The sequence below is a fragment of the Saccopteryx leptura genome, chromosome 3 (assembly GCF_036850995.1).
Source record: "Saccopteryx leptura isolate mSacLep1 chromosome 3, mSacLep1_pri_phased_curated, whole genome shotgun sequence".
Lineage (NCBI taxonomy): Eukaryota > Metazoa > Chordata > Mammalia > Chiroptera > Emballonuridae > Saccopteryx > Saccopteryx leptura.
In genome coordinates this window covers 270,099,814-270,112,135 of record NC_089505.1, presented here as the reverse complement: position 1 = coordinate 270,112,135, position 12,322 = coordinate 270,099,814, and the positions used below count along the sequence as shown (strand labels likewise).

Genomic DNA, 12,322 nt, shown 5'->3' with positions numbered 1-12,322 from the left:
ATTCCCAAATGAGGAAGTTAAATTTATTCTTACAGCTGCTTATATGTATTTTTTTATTATTCAATACTCCTATGCACATTTTCTGTTTTTAAATAGGCTATGTAGAACCAATGCAGACACTCAATGATGTGTTAGCTCAGCTAGATGCTGTTGTCAGCTTTGCTTACGTGTCGAATGGAGCACCTGTTCCATACGTACGACCGGTCATTTTGGAGAAAGGACAAGGAAGAATTATTTTGAAAGGATCCAGACATGCTTGTGTTGAAGTTCAAGATGAAGTTGCATTTATTCCCAATGATGTTCACTTTGAAAAAGATAAACAGATGTTCCACATCATTACTGGTAAAAAAAACCTGCTGTATGGGATATTTTTGGTAATGTTTCCTTTTTTAATGTTGGAGTGGAAATATACTTAAAATTGATGAAGAAAATTCTAGTTCTTGACAGTAGAAAAAGAACATGTGATTCATACTAATGAGTAATGTATTCACATTTGGATTAGAGGGAAGATTTGGAAGAGGGTGGGAAGGCTTAGGAGAGAATACTATATTTATATGAAACTTGTGGTTCCAGGAGTTCAAGGCATTTAAAAATGAACATTCCTTCTTCAAAGCTTACAAATCTGAGCCAGACCTTTTGATATTGAGGTCATTTAGGATCAAGCAGAATTGGCTGCTGGAATGACCTCAGTTTAGGGTAGTTGTTCTTTTAAAGACATGATATTCTATTTATGTGAAACTTTAAAAAGTAGACATGCTTTTAGATTAATGTAGTATGTCTAAAACTAAGTGTTTTTGAGAGATCTTAACCAGATTCCAAAAAACAGGGGAAGAAGTTTGGAGTCTTTGAGCAAATCTATTTCCCCAAATGTATTTTCAAGTTGTTTATATAATCTAGCCCAGACATGTAAATTGTACATTTTCTAAAAGTTGGGTCATGTCTTAGAGGATTAGGATGGATTTTAAGTGGTTTGACCTCTTGATCCATTCACTAATAGCCCATTTATTAATGAGAAACTGGATTTCATCAGGCCTGTACTTCTTTTTTGGATGTGTTAAAATTATTCTGCAGCCATCTCTGAGCTATGAGAAAATGTCTGTGTGATCTTGGCCATAGTCAAATTATAGGTAAGGTATATTTTTTATGGGTCCTCTCCACGAAGGGAGCACTATAGGTTTGTCTTCAGGGAGTAGTATCAACAGCAACATTGTTTATGCCTTTGGGTAGCTTCTTTGTGTGTATGTGTGTACAGAGACAGAGAGAGGGACAGACAAGCAAGAAAGGAGAGAGATAAGAAGCAGCAGTTCTTCGTTGCGGCACCTTAGTTGTTCACTGATTGCTTTCTCATATGTGCCTTGACTGGGGGTGGGGGGGCTACAGCAGACCAAGTGAACCCTTGCTCAAGCCAGCGACTATGGGGTCATGTCTCTGATCCCACGCTCAAGCCGGCGACCTCAGGGTTTCAAACCTGGGTCCTCTGTGTCCCAGTCCAATTCTATCCATTGCGCCACTGGCTGGTCAGGCTGGGCAGCTTCTTTTATGTCATTATCTAGGTGATTAGTCACCAATGTGTAATTTAGGACTAACAATTTATTAGCAGAAATAAATTAATAATTTTGCTTTTTGATAAATTTGTCTTATAGGCCCCAATATGGGAGGTAAATCAACATATATTCGCCAAACTGGGGTGATAGTTCTCATGGCCCAAATTGGGTGCTTTGTGCCATGTGAGTCGGCAGAAGTGACCATTGTGGACTGTATCTTGGCTCGGGTAGGCGCTGGTGACAGTCAGTTGAAAGGAGTCTCCACCTTCATGGCTGAAATGTTAGAAACTGCTTCTATTCTCAGGTGAGTGAGTGCATTTCCCAGTCCCCTGAAAATGGAAATGAAATTCTGTGAGAAGTACATTTGCAGATTTGCCTATAAAACACTTGAAACCTTTTACCTAGTATAATAATTTTTCTGTGAACCTATATACTTTATATTATCTTTTGAGTGATTGGTGATAGTTGTGGAAACATTGGTTTTTAAAGTTGTCTTAAGGCTTCTGGTCGTTCTGTTCCCCTCTGTTCCCCCACTACCACGCTCTTGCCTACACTGTTCTCACTACCTGGAATGGTCCCTTCTTGCCTTTCACCCGAGTCCTTTCCAATCTTTACGGGCCTAATGACAGAGGTTCTACTTCTCCAGAGATTTTTATTTTTGTCACATGAACCTAAGGTTGTGGGTGTTTCTTTGCTGAACTCACTACTGTGTCTAAAATGCATTAGGTTTTTTATTTTAGAGGTTACTGAAATTTCTTACTTTAGTGTTTAGGAACTTCTTTGAAAGCACAAAGGCTATATACCTTTTGGGTTTTGGTGTCCTTCATAAACTATGGGTTGATTATTGTTTGTTCACTATAGTAATTAGTCAACATGTCATAACTTAAAAGGTTAAAGAAATAAGCAAAAGATGTCAATGGCAATTCACAGAAAAAGAAATGACAATAATTACATGAACTGTTAAATTTGCTAATTAAAAAAATATTTCTCCTCCCTACATTTGGTTAAATATTGTGGCAGGTACACAGAGTTTTATGACCACCAGCCATGTAGTGTGGTGTTTATAACATTATACCCGTGGTTCCATCTTCGTGTGGCATTATTATTTTTTTAATCTTGGCTGATTAGATTTATTCACCATTTGGCTTCTCTTCCAGCAATTGTTCATGTGTGTGTGCCCATTTTTTCACCTGAAGTTTTAGTGTTTTTATTGACTTTGTTGAAAATTTTAACGTATTAAAATTATGTTTGTGGCACATCTTTTTTATTGACTTAATTTTATTTCTTGCATCATTATCTTTTGGGAAGTTTTCATGTTTTTTGTGTTTCAGGTCTGCAACCAAAGATTCTTTAATAATTATAGATGAATTGGGAAGAGGAACTTCTACCTACGATGGATTCGGGTTAGCATGGGCTATATCGGAGTACATTGCAACAAAAATTGGTGCTTTTTGCATGTTTGCAACTCATTTTCATGAACTTACTGCCTTGGCCAAGCAGATACCAACTGTTAATAATCTACATGTCACAGCACTAACTACTGAAGAAACCTTAACTATGCTTTATCAGGTGAAGAAAGGTGAGTATATACAAGTGGTATATTGTGAATTCAGAGTGTAACAGTTGGAAACATCCTACCCTTGAAATCATCAGCCACTGCTTAATTCTATTGTAGTATGACTTACTGATGTTTTTATAGAATACATTTCTTAATTCACAGTCTGGGAGCAGGGACATGGTACATTGTCTCTCTGTGTCTTATAGTAGGACCACTTGTTCTAAGATCATCACAGAATAATTTATACTCCTGAACATCATCTCAGAGGAGAGGGGTGTGTGTGTGTGTGTGTATGACAGAGAGAGGGACAGATAGAGACAGACAGACAGACAGGAAGGGAGAGAGTTGAGAAGCATCAATTCTTCATTGCAGCACCTTAGTTCATTGATTGCTTTTTCATATGTGCCTTGACCGGGGGGGGGGGGGTTACAGCAGAGTGAGTGACCCCTTGCTCAAACCAGATGAGCTCGCACTCAAGCCTGCAACCTCAGGGTTTCGAACCTGGGTCCTCTGCATCCCAGTTGGACTCTGTCCACTGTGCCACTGCCTGGTCAGGCACCTCAGAGGAGTTTTATGCTTCTTCCCATGACAGTATGTTTTCATGTCAAATTAGTTATTAGATAGTAACAGTAAGCTCTGAAGTTCAAGGCTCTAGCTGTTATTGCTTAATAAACTATTATAACAATCTGATTATGTTAAGGGTATAATATATAGACAGGTTCATTTAAAATAGGGTTTCCAGAAATCCTGAAATTGTTAGTAGTTATCCCATAAGAAATGACATATTTGTTGGCATTTCATCCTTTCAGAAAAGTGTTCATTTGTGGGCTGGCAGCTGATCAGGTTGCTGAGTTGATGAGATTAACATGCTGTAAAGCTTTTATTACATAAACATTTTACCAATTAGAATAACTTGTTCAAACGGCCTATTTTCCATAAACACATTTTTCTGTATCATTTGGTTGCACATAAATGAGATACTATTTTTGGTTCTTTTATTTTTTGTTTATTTATGCTTCTGTAGGAATTCTTTTGAGTTACTGTGTTTGCATTATTTTTGACATAACTATAGATACTTTTATTTATCTGGACCTGGTATTTAGCATAACATTGAGGTTTTGCTTTTAAATTACTCTGTTTTATTTGATACAGAAATGGGTTCAGGAAACTTAAAAAAAATCAGATGAAGTGCAGAGAAGATAGAAATATGTTTGTCCTTTGCTGTGGATATTTATCAAATATTTGCTCCTAATTGTTTTTAGTTTCTCTTAGTTGTGCAAATATCCAGCTCAAGAATGCATGGAATATATAACTAGGCCCTCCCATAATTTACAGTTGATAATATAATTGAGGCAAAAATGGAAGCTTTATAATAACCACGAGCATCCTTTGTATTAAACATCTGGAAGGGATTTTTTTTTTTTCCTTAAGATTTTATTTATTGAGCCTGACCAGGTGGTGGCACAATGGATAGAGCGTCGGACTGGGATGCAGAAGACCCAGGTTCGAGACCCCGAGGTCGCCAGCTTGAGCTCAGGCTCATCTGGTTTGAGCAAAGCTCACCAGCTTAGACCCAAGGTTGCTGGCTTGAGCAAGGCACATATGAGAAAGCAATCAATGAACAACTAAGGTGTCGCAACGAAAAACTGATGATTAATGCTTCTCATCTCTCTCCGTTCCTGTCTGGCTATCCCTCTTTCTGACTCTGTCTCTGTTTAAAAAAAAAAAAAAAGAGATTTTATTTATTGATTTAGAGAGAGGAGGGAAAGAGTAAAAGGCAAAGGGGTGGGGAGAGAAGCAGGAAGCATCAACTCATAGTTGTTTCTCGTATGTTTCTTGACTGAGCAAGCCTGGGGCTTTGAACTGGCAACCTTAGCATTCCAGGTTGAGACCTTATCCACTGTGCCACCACAGGTCAGGCTGGAAGGAATGTCTTAAGTTAGTTTATTTTCTGCAAATGGAGATGATCATCTACCTAGTATATAAATTTACTAGTGATTTGAGTCAAAAAGTTCTGTCATTTTTTTGTAGTAGTTTAAGCTCTGAGTGAGAATTAAGTAACTTTTCTAAGGAAAGTATTGTAAATATTTAAACTTATTTATCCAGCCAAGTTTTCCACAGTCACCATTTCTAGAAAATGGTGTAGGCAGATTCAGAGACCATTCACTAATAATGTGTTAGCATATTTTGAATTAAATGCTCCTCTTAATTAGTGACACCTTTACATTTATTTATTAATTTTTAGTACTTTAATTCCTCCCTTATGAAATAAGAAAACCTCAGAGAGATAGTGTTTATTAATTTTTCTTCAGAGTCAGGTATTTGTCTAGGCCCTTTGAGGATTATTTGTCAAGCCTTTCTTTATTTTTATTTTTCTACTACATTTGTCAAGGATAAACTATAGCACTATGCCAAGTCCTAATCACTTTTCACTGGAGGTTTAATTAAAATTCCTTTATCTCAGTGACTCTGGAACATTTGGCTAATGTATTTGAAGTAATGCAAAATTGAGTTTTCTAATGACAAGGTAAGAAGGATAAGTTCCATTTACATAAACTGCTGTCTCTTCCTCCCCTGCCCTTCAGCTCTTACTCTGCCCCCCTCGTTTCTTGTAGGTGTCTGTGATCAAAGTTTTGGGATTCACGTTGCAGAGCTTGCTAATTTTCCTAGGCATGTCATAGAGTGTGCTAAACAAAAAGCCCTGGAACTAGAGGAGTTTCAGAATATCGGAGGATCACAAGAAAATGATGAAATGGAACCAGCAGCAAAGAGGTGTTACCTGGAAAGAGAGGTTTGTCAGGTTGATTCTGTAGTTATTTATCCTCTGTATTGTTGCATATATCACCTCACCAAGATGTTGTTTTTTTCCTATAGGCTTTGTGATGTATCTATTGATCTCTCTTACATTTCTTTGCATGGCAAAGAATTCATCTGTGTCATTTTGATTTCTGCGCTATATATACATCTGCATGATCAAAAGATAACATTTCAAGTACCAGATTTAAAAAGTAGGAGTATAGGACAATTAGTCTAAGTTTAAAATAAGTAATTCAAAGGAGGTACTAGGCGTCTAAGCAGACCTTTGATTACTTCATGAATGAATAGATGATGAAGTCCAACTAAGTTGCTTAAGATGATACCAAAGAAATAAAAATGGTTCCTGTCCTCCAGTTGTTTAGAATATAGTTGGAGAGATAAAAATAATGAATATGTTATAGTTGTAGAGAATAAAGTGGCATATGACAAATGTTTACCCAGGAAAGCGCTTTGCCGTCAGGATGTTTCAGTTCTCATGGGAGAAATGGGCCATCTCTAAACAATAGGTGAAATTTACAGGTTCACACAGAAAGGTACAAGTCTGTGCCCAGTGTACTTTTTGAAAATTAAAGGATTATTATTTCTCTGTAGTAATGAAAATAAAAGAACCATAATTCACTGCTGGTTTCTGGCAGCATTTACTGTGGATGCATTGTGACAAATTTTTACCTGTCACGTTTTTAGATTTGACCCAGTGAACTTTTTGTTGGCTGATTGTTACAATAATTCATGATGATATATATAGTTTTTGAGTTTAAAAGTCTTGATTTTATCTGTTGTACCTGTATAAGAGGGAGAAATGTGTTATAACTTGTTAATAGCTTTGAGCATAGAAGATTGTCATCCTGAATATGAAATGGTCTTGGTAACAGCACCACAGCCCTCAATGATGGGATTAGGTAGGCACTTCTATGTAATCACGTGTTTCCAATTGGAACACAAGTCATGAACTTTTCATAATATATTTTTTTTCTTCTTTTTTCAAGTGAGAGGAGGAGAGATAGACAGACTCCCGCATGCACCCTGACCGGGATCCACCCAGCAACCCATCTAGGGCTGATGTTCTGCCCATCTGGGGCTATGCTCGTAAACAAGCTATTTTTAGCACCTGAGGGGAGGCTTTGCTGAGCGCTCCTTGGTGCCAGGGGCTGATACGCCTAAACCGATTGAGAAATGGCTGCAGGAGGGGAAGAGAGAGGGAGGAGAGAGCCACGGGGAAGGGATGGGGGGAGAAGCAGATGGTCACTCTTCCTGTGTGCCCTGACATGGAATCAAACCTGGGACATCCACATTCTGGGCTGATGCTTTACCTACCACCAAGCCAACTAGCCAGGGCCTACTTTTGATAATATTAATTACAGTGTATTTTGAACATTTTTTAAGCTAAGGGAGATAAGAGTGAACTTTTTAATAAAGATGTATGTTTTCCTTTATCTTATCATTTCAATATGTACCTTTCTTTCACCTTTAAGGTACTTATTACCAGTTAGCTCCCTGTGTGAAAAGAAGACCTGCTTCACCACATACAGTAATAAGTATTTACATAGTGCTTATCCTTTGCCAGGCACTGTACTTCACACATATTAACTCTTTAATTCTTAGAACAGCCCTGTGAGGTTGGTAGTAGTAGTATTATCCTCGTTTTATGGATGAGGAATGTGGGTAAAGAATTTGCCCACACTGTCCAACAGGTGGTGGCACAGTGGATAGATGTCAACCCTGGGACACTGAGGTCCCAAGTCCAAAACCCTGAGACTGCTGGCTTGAGTGAGGACTCACCAGCTTGAGCGCTAGGTCATTGGCTTGAGCTCAAAGGTCACCGGCTCGGCTGGAGTGCCTTCCTACCCCCCATCAAGGCATGTATGAGAAGCAGTGAACGACTAAAGTGCCACAGCTGCGAGCTACAAGTTGATCCTCTCTGAGAGAGAGAGAGAGAGAGAGAGAGAGAAAGAAAGGAAAGAAAGAGATGAAAGGAAGAAAGAGTCACCTGGCAAGTAATAAGCATTCTTTAGAACAGTTAATAACTGGGCAGTAAAAATACATTTAAAAAGAAATATCCTCTGTATGAGTATTACATTTTAAGTTACTGTTTATGCCTTATAGTACTTTTTTAAACCTTCAATTCTTTTTCTCCCAGAAGACTAAGTTTATATGTATCAATTATAAAACCAAATTTAGGAACTACTAAAGTATTCAACTTCTTTTTCATTAGTAGCTAAATATATATTTATCAATATTTTTTTAATATCTTGTTATAAAGAAATATGGTCAACTAAGGGCTTTGCTGTTGAACAACGGGTTTGAATTATGTGTGAGCACACTTACGTGTGCATTTTTTTTTTTTTGACAGAGACAGAGAATCAGAAAGAGGAACAGATAGGGACAGACAGACAGGAAGGGAGAGAGATGAGAAGCATCAGTTCTTTGTTGTGGCTCCTAAGTTGTTCATTGATTGCTTTCTTATATGTGCCTTGACCAGGGGGCTACAGCAAAGCCAGTGACCATTGGGTTATGTCTATGATCCCATGCTCAGGCAAGCAACCCTGCGCTCAAACTGGTGAGCCCATGCTCAGGCTGGATGAGTCTGCCCTCAAGCCAGTGACCTCAGGGTTTCAAACCTGGGTCCTCCACATCCCAGTTCGATGCTCTATCCACTGCCCCACCACCTGGTCAGGCTATATGTGGATTTTTTCAATAAATACTTTAAATTTATCTTTTCAGGATTTTCTTAGTACTTTTTCTTTAGCTAACTTTATGAGTACAACATATAATATGTATAACATACAAAATATGTTAAATGACTGTTAGTGTTAAGGTAAGGCTTCCAGTCAACCAGTAGGCTATTAGTTAAAGTTTTGGGGAGTCAAGTTATACACAGCCTGATCTGTGGTGGCGCAGTGGATGAAGCATCCATCTGGAATGCCTAGGTCGCTGGTTTGAAACCCTGGGTTTGTCTGGTCAAGGCACATAGGAGAAGCAACTACTATAAGTTGATGCTTCCTACTCCCCCCACCCTCTCTAAAATCAATACATAAAATCTCAAAAAAACGTTATTTACAGACTTGTAACTGCCCAGGTAGGTACGTGCCCCTGACCTTGGTTTTGTTCAAGAGTCAACCCCAGTGGTAGTCAACCTGGTCCCTACTGCCCACTAGTGGGCGTTCCAGCTGTCATGGTGGGCGGTAGCGGAGCAACCAAAGTATAAATAAAAAGATAGATTTAACTATAGTAAGTTGTTTTATAAACATTTATTCTGCCAAACTTAGCGAAAATCCCACATAAAGTACTTGGTAAGTAATTATTATTATATGCTTTAATTTGCTGTAACTCTGCTTTATAAATGTTATAAAGTAAAGTTACTTCCCTACTTTATAAATCACCATTACTGTGGAACCGGTGGGTGGTTAGAAAATTAGAAAATTTTACTACTAACAGAGATAAAAAGTGGGCGGTAGGTATAAAAAGGTTGACTACCCCTGCTCTAGACAGTTCACACTTAAAATTTCTAGTATATCCTTTAAATGTTGAGTGGCGCCTGACCAGGCAGTGGCGCAGTGGATAGAGCGTCAGACTGGGATGCAGAGGACCCGGGTTCAAGACCCTGAGGTCGCCAGCTTGAGTGCGGGCTCATCTGGTTTGAGGAAAAAGCCTACCAGCTTGAACCCAAGGTCGCTGGCTCCAGCAAGGGGTTACTTGGTCTACTGAAGGCCCGCGGTCAAGGCACATATGAGAAAGCAATCAATGAACAACTAAGGTGTTGCAGCGCGCAATGAAAAACTAATGATTGATGCTTCTCATCTCTCTCCGTTCCTGTCTGTCTGTCCCTGTCTATCCCTCTCTCTGACTCACTCTCTGTCTCTGTAAAAAAATAAAAAAATAAATAAAATAAATACATAAAAAAAATGTTGAGTGGCATGTGTAGATAGGAATTTAAGGAAACAATTCACTATTATTTTGAAAAGACATTTTAAAGACTAATGGAATGTTCATATGTTTTTCAGGAAGGTGAAAGAATTATTCAAGAATTTTTATTGAAAGTGAAGCAGATGCCCTTTACGGAAATGTCAGAAGAAGACATCACAGTCAAGTTGAAACAGCTGAAAGCTGAAGTGATAGCGAAGAATAATGGGTTTGTAAATGAAGTCATTTCACGAATAAAGGTTACTAAGTGAGATAACCTCACTAATGGAATGAAGAAGAATATTGATAAGCTACTATCTAATACTTTTGTATTGTTTTATATTAATGCTTTTTTCATAGAGATGGCAGTTGATACCCATGGGACATCAACTTAATATTTAGTAATAATTTGCTCTACATGAAAGCTGTAACTGAGGAATGCTTAAATAGACATGGGCAATAAATAGTGAGCAATATGTTTTATTTTATAAATAAAATCATGTAGTTTGTGGAATTTGATATGCATTGTATTTCTTTTTTTTCTTTTCTTTTCTTTTTTTTTTTTTTTTTTGTATTTTCCTGAAGCTGGAAACGGGGAGAGACAGTCAGACAGACTCCCGCATGCGCCCGACAGGGATCCACCCAGCACGCCCTCCAGGGGCGATGCTCTGCCCCTCTGGGGTGTCGCTCTGCCTCGACCAGAGCCACTCTAGTGCCTGGGGCAGAGGCCAAGGAGCCATCCCCAGCGCCTGGGCCATCTTTGCTCCAATGGAGCCTTGGCTGCGGGAGGGGAAGAGAGAGACAGAGAGGAAGGAGAGGGGGAGGGGTGGAGAAGCAGATGGGCGCTTCTCCTATGTGCCCTGGCTGGGAATCGAACCCGGGTCCCCCGCACGCCAGGCCGACGCTCTACCGCTGAGCCAACCGGCCAGGGCCATTGTATTTCTTTATATCAGGACTTCTACACATTTATTCCTAAATGGATGAAGTAACTAGCACAGAGACTTTTAAAAGTAAAGGATCTTAAAGCTAGAAGAAACCATTGATTCTCCTAGAGTGTCCATCTGTGGACAGGAGCCAGGTTGGCTGCATATACATTAGCCAAGGAACTTATTATAATCCAGAATCCTAGTGTGAACCTCCCCTATTTGCCATTCTCCCATTCCACTCCCTGGAGAGACTTAAAACTCTGAATTTTAACAAAACCTTTCATATTGGGAACCCTGACTTAGTCTACTTCTCTTCTTTTACATGAAAGGGGTTAGTGCCTTTCCTTGCTGAATTTGGGGGAAAGGGCAGTCTTTGAATGACTGGTGATGGGGTGATGGCTTATTCATATCGAAATAAAATAAAATTGGATCCCTACTCCGTATCATGCATAAAAATTAACTCCAGTGAATTTTTTACCTAGATATACAAGGCAAAACTACCAAGCTTTTATTGTTTAGTTTTATAGTTCTATAGAAAATAATATAGGGAACCATTTATGACCTCAACTTGGGAAAGTCAAAAACACCATCCATAAAATTTGACATCTTAACTATATTGAAATTAAGAACTCCTTTTCAGTCAAAGGCATCTCAAAGTGAAAAGACTAGATCCATAATGGGAGAACATACTGGTACCACATAAAATATCAAAGAATTTATATTCAGACTATATAAACAACTATAAAATCACTAAGAAAATGGACATTTAAGAGTCTTTAAATTTTTTTTTTTAATTTTAATTTTTGTATTTTTCTGAAGTTGGAAACAGGGAGGCAGTCAGACAGACTCCCGCATGCACCCGACCGGGATCCACCCAGCATGCCCACCAGGGGGCGATGCTCTGCCCATCTGGGTCGTTGCTCTGCCGCAACCAGAGCCATTCTAGTGCCTGAGGCAGAGGCCACAGAGCCATCCTCAGCACCCGGGCCAACTTTGCTCCAATGGAGCCTTGGCTGCGGGAGGGGAAGAGAGAGAGGGAGGAGTGGAGAAGCAGATGGGTGCTCCTGTGTGCCCTGGCCGGGAATCGAACCCAGGACTCCTGCACGCCAGGCCGATGCTCTACCACTGAGCCAACCAGCCAGGGCCTAAAATTTTTTTGAGTCTTTAGTGAGAGGGACAGATAGAGACAGACAGGAAGGGAGAGAGTTGAGAAGCATCAGTTCTTTGTTATGATACCGTAGTTCATTGATTGCTTTCTCATATATGTCTTGACGGAGGGGCTCCAGCCGAGCCTGTGACCCCTTGCTCAACCAAGAACCATAGGGTCATGTCTATGACCCCATGCTCGAGCCAATGAGCCCACTCTCAAGCCGGTGTCCTCGGGGGTTTTGAACCTGAGTCCTCTGTGTCCCAGGCTGACGCTCTATCCATTGCACTACCGCCTGTTCAGGCAAAAAATTTTTGAGTCACGATACAACTCAATAACAAAAAGTTAACCCAGTTAAAAGGCAAAGGATCTGAATATACTTTTACAAGGAAGATATACAAATGGCTAATAAGCACATAAAGTCAAGGAA

The 12,322-nt window shown here is 39.4% G+C and overlaps 1 protein-coding gene across 2 annotated transcripts in view; it reads left to right on the top strand.

Annotated features, from left to right (window-relative positions):
* MSH2 (mutS homolog 2) overlaps positions 1 to 10,338 on the top strand; it is an 82,661-nt gene extending 72,323 nt beyond the window's left edge. For both annotated transcript variants that reach the window (XM_066378322.1, XM_066378321.1), the window contains 5 exons: positions 97 to 342; positions 1,644 to 1,848; positions 2,876 to 3,123; positions 5,718 to 5,893; positions 9,921 to 10,338. In XM_066378322.1, coding sequence (XP_066234419.1) covers positions 97 to 342; positions 1,644 to 1,848; positions 2,876 to 3,123; positions 5,718 to 5,893; positions 9,921 to 10,091 — 1,046 coding nt within the window. In that variant the 3' untranslated portion in view covers positions 10,092 to 10,338. The remainder of the gene's footprint in view (positions 1 to 96; positions 343 to 1,643; positions 1,849 to 2,875; positions 3,124 to 5,717; positions 5,894 to 9,920) is intronic.
* The last annotated feature ends 1,984 nt before the right edge of the window (positions 10,339 to 12,322 follow it).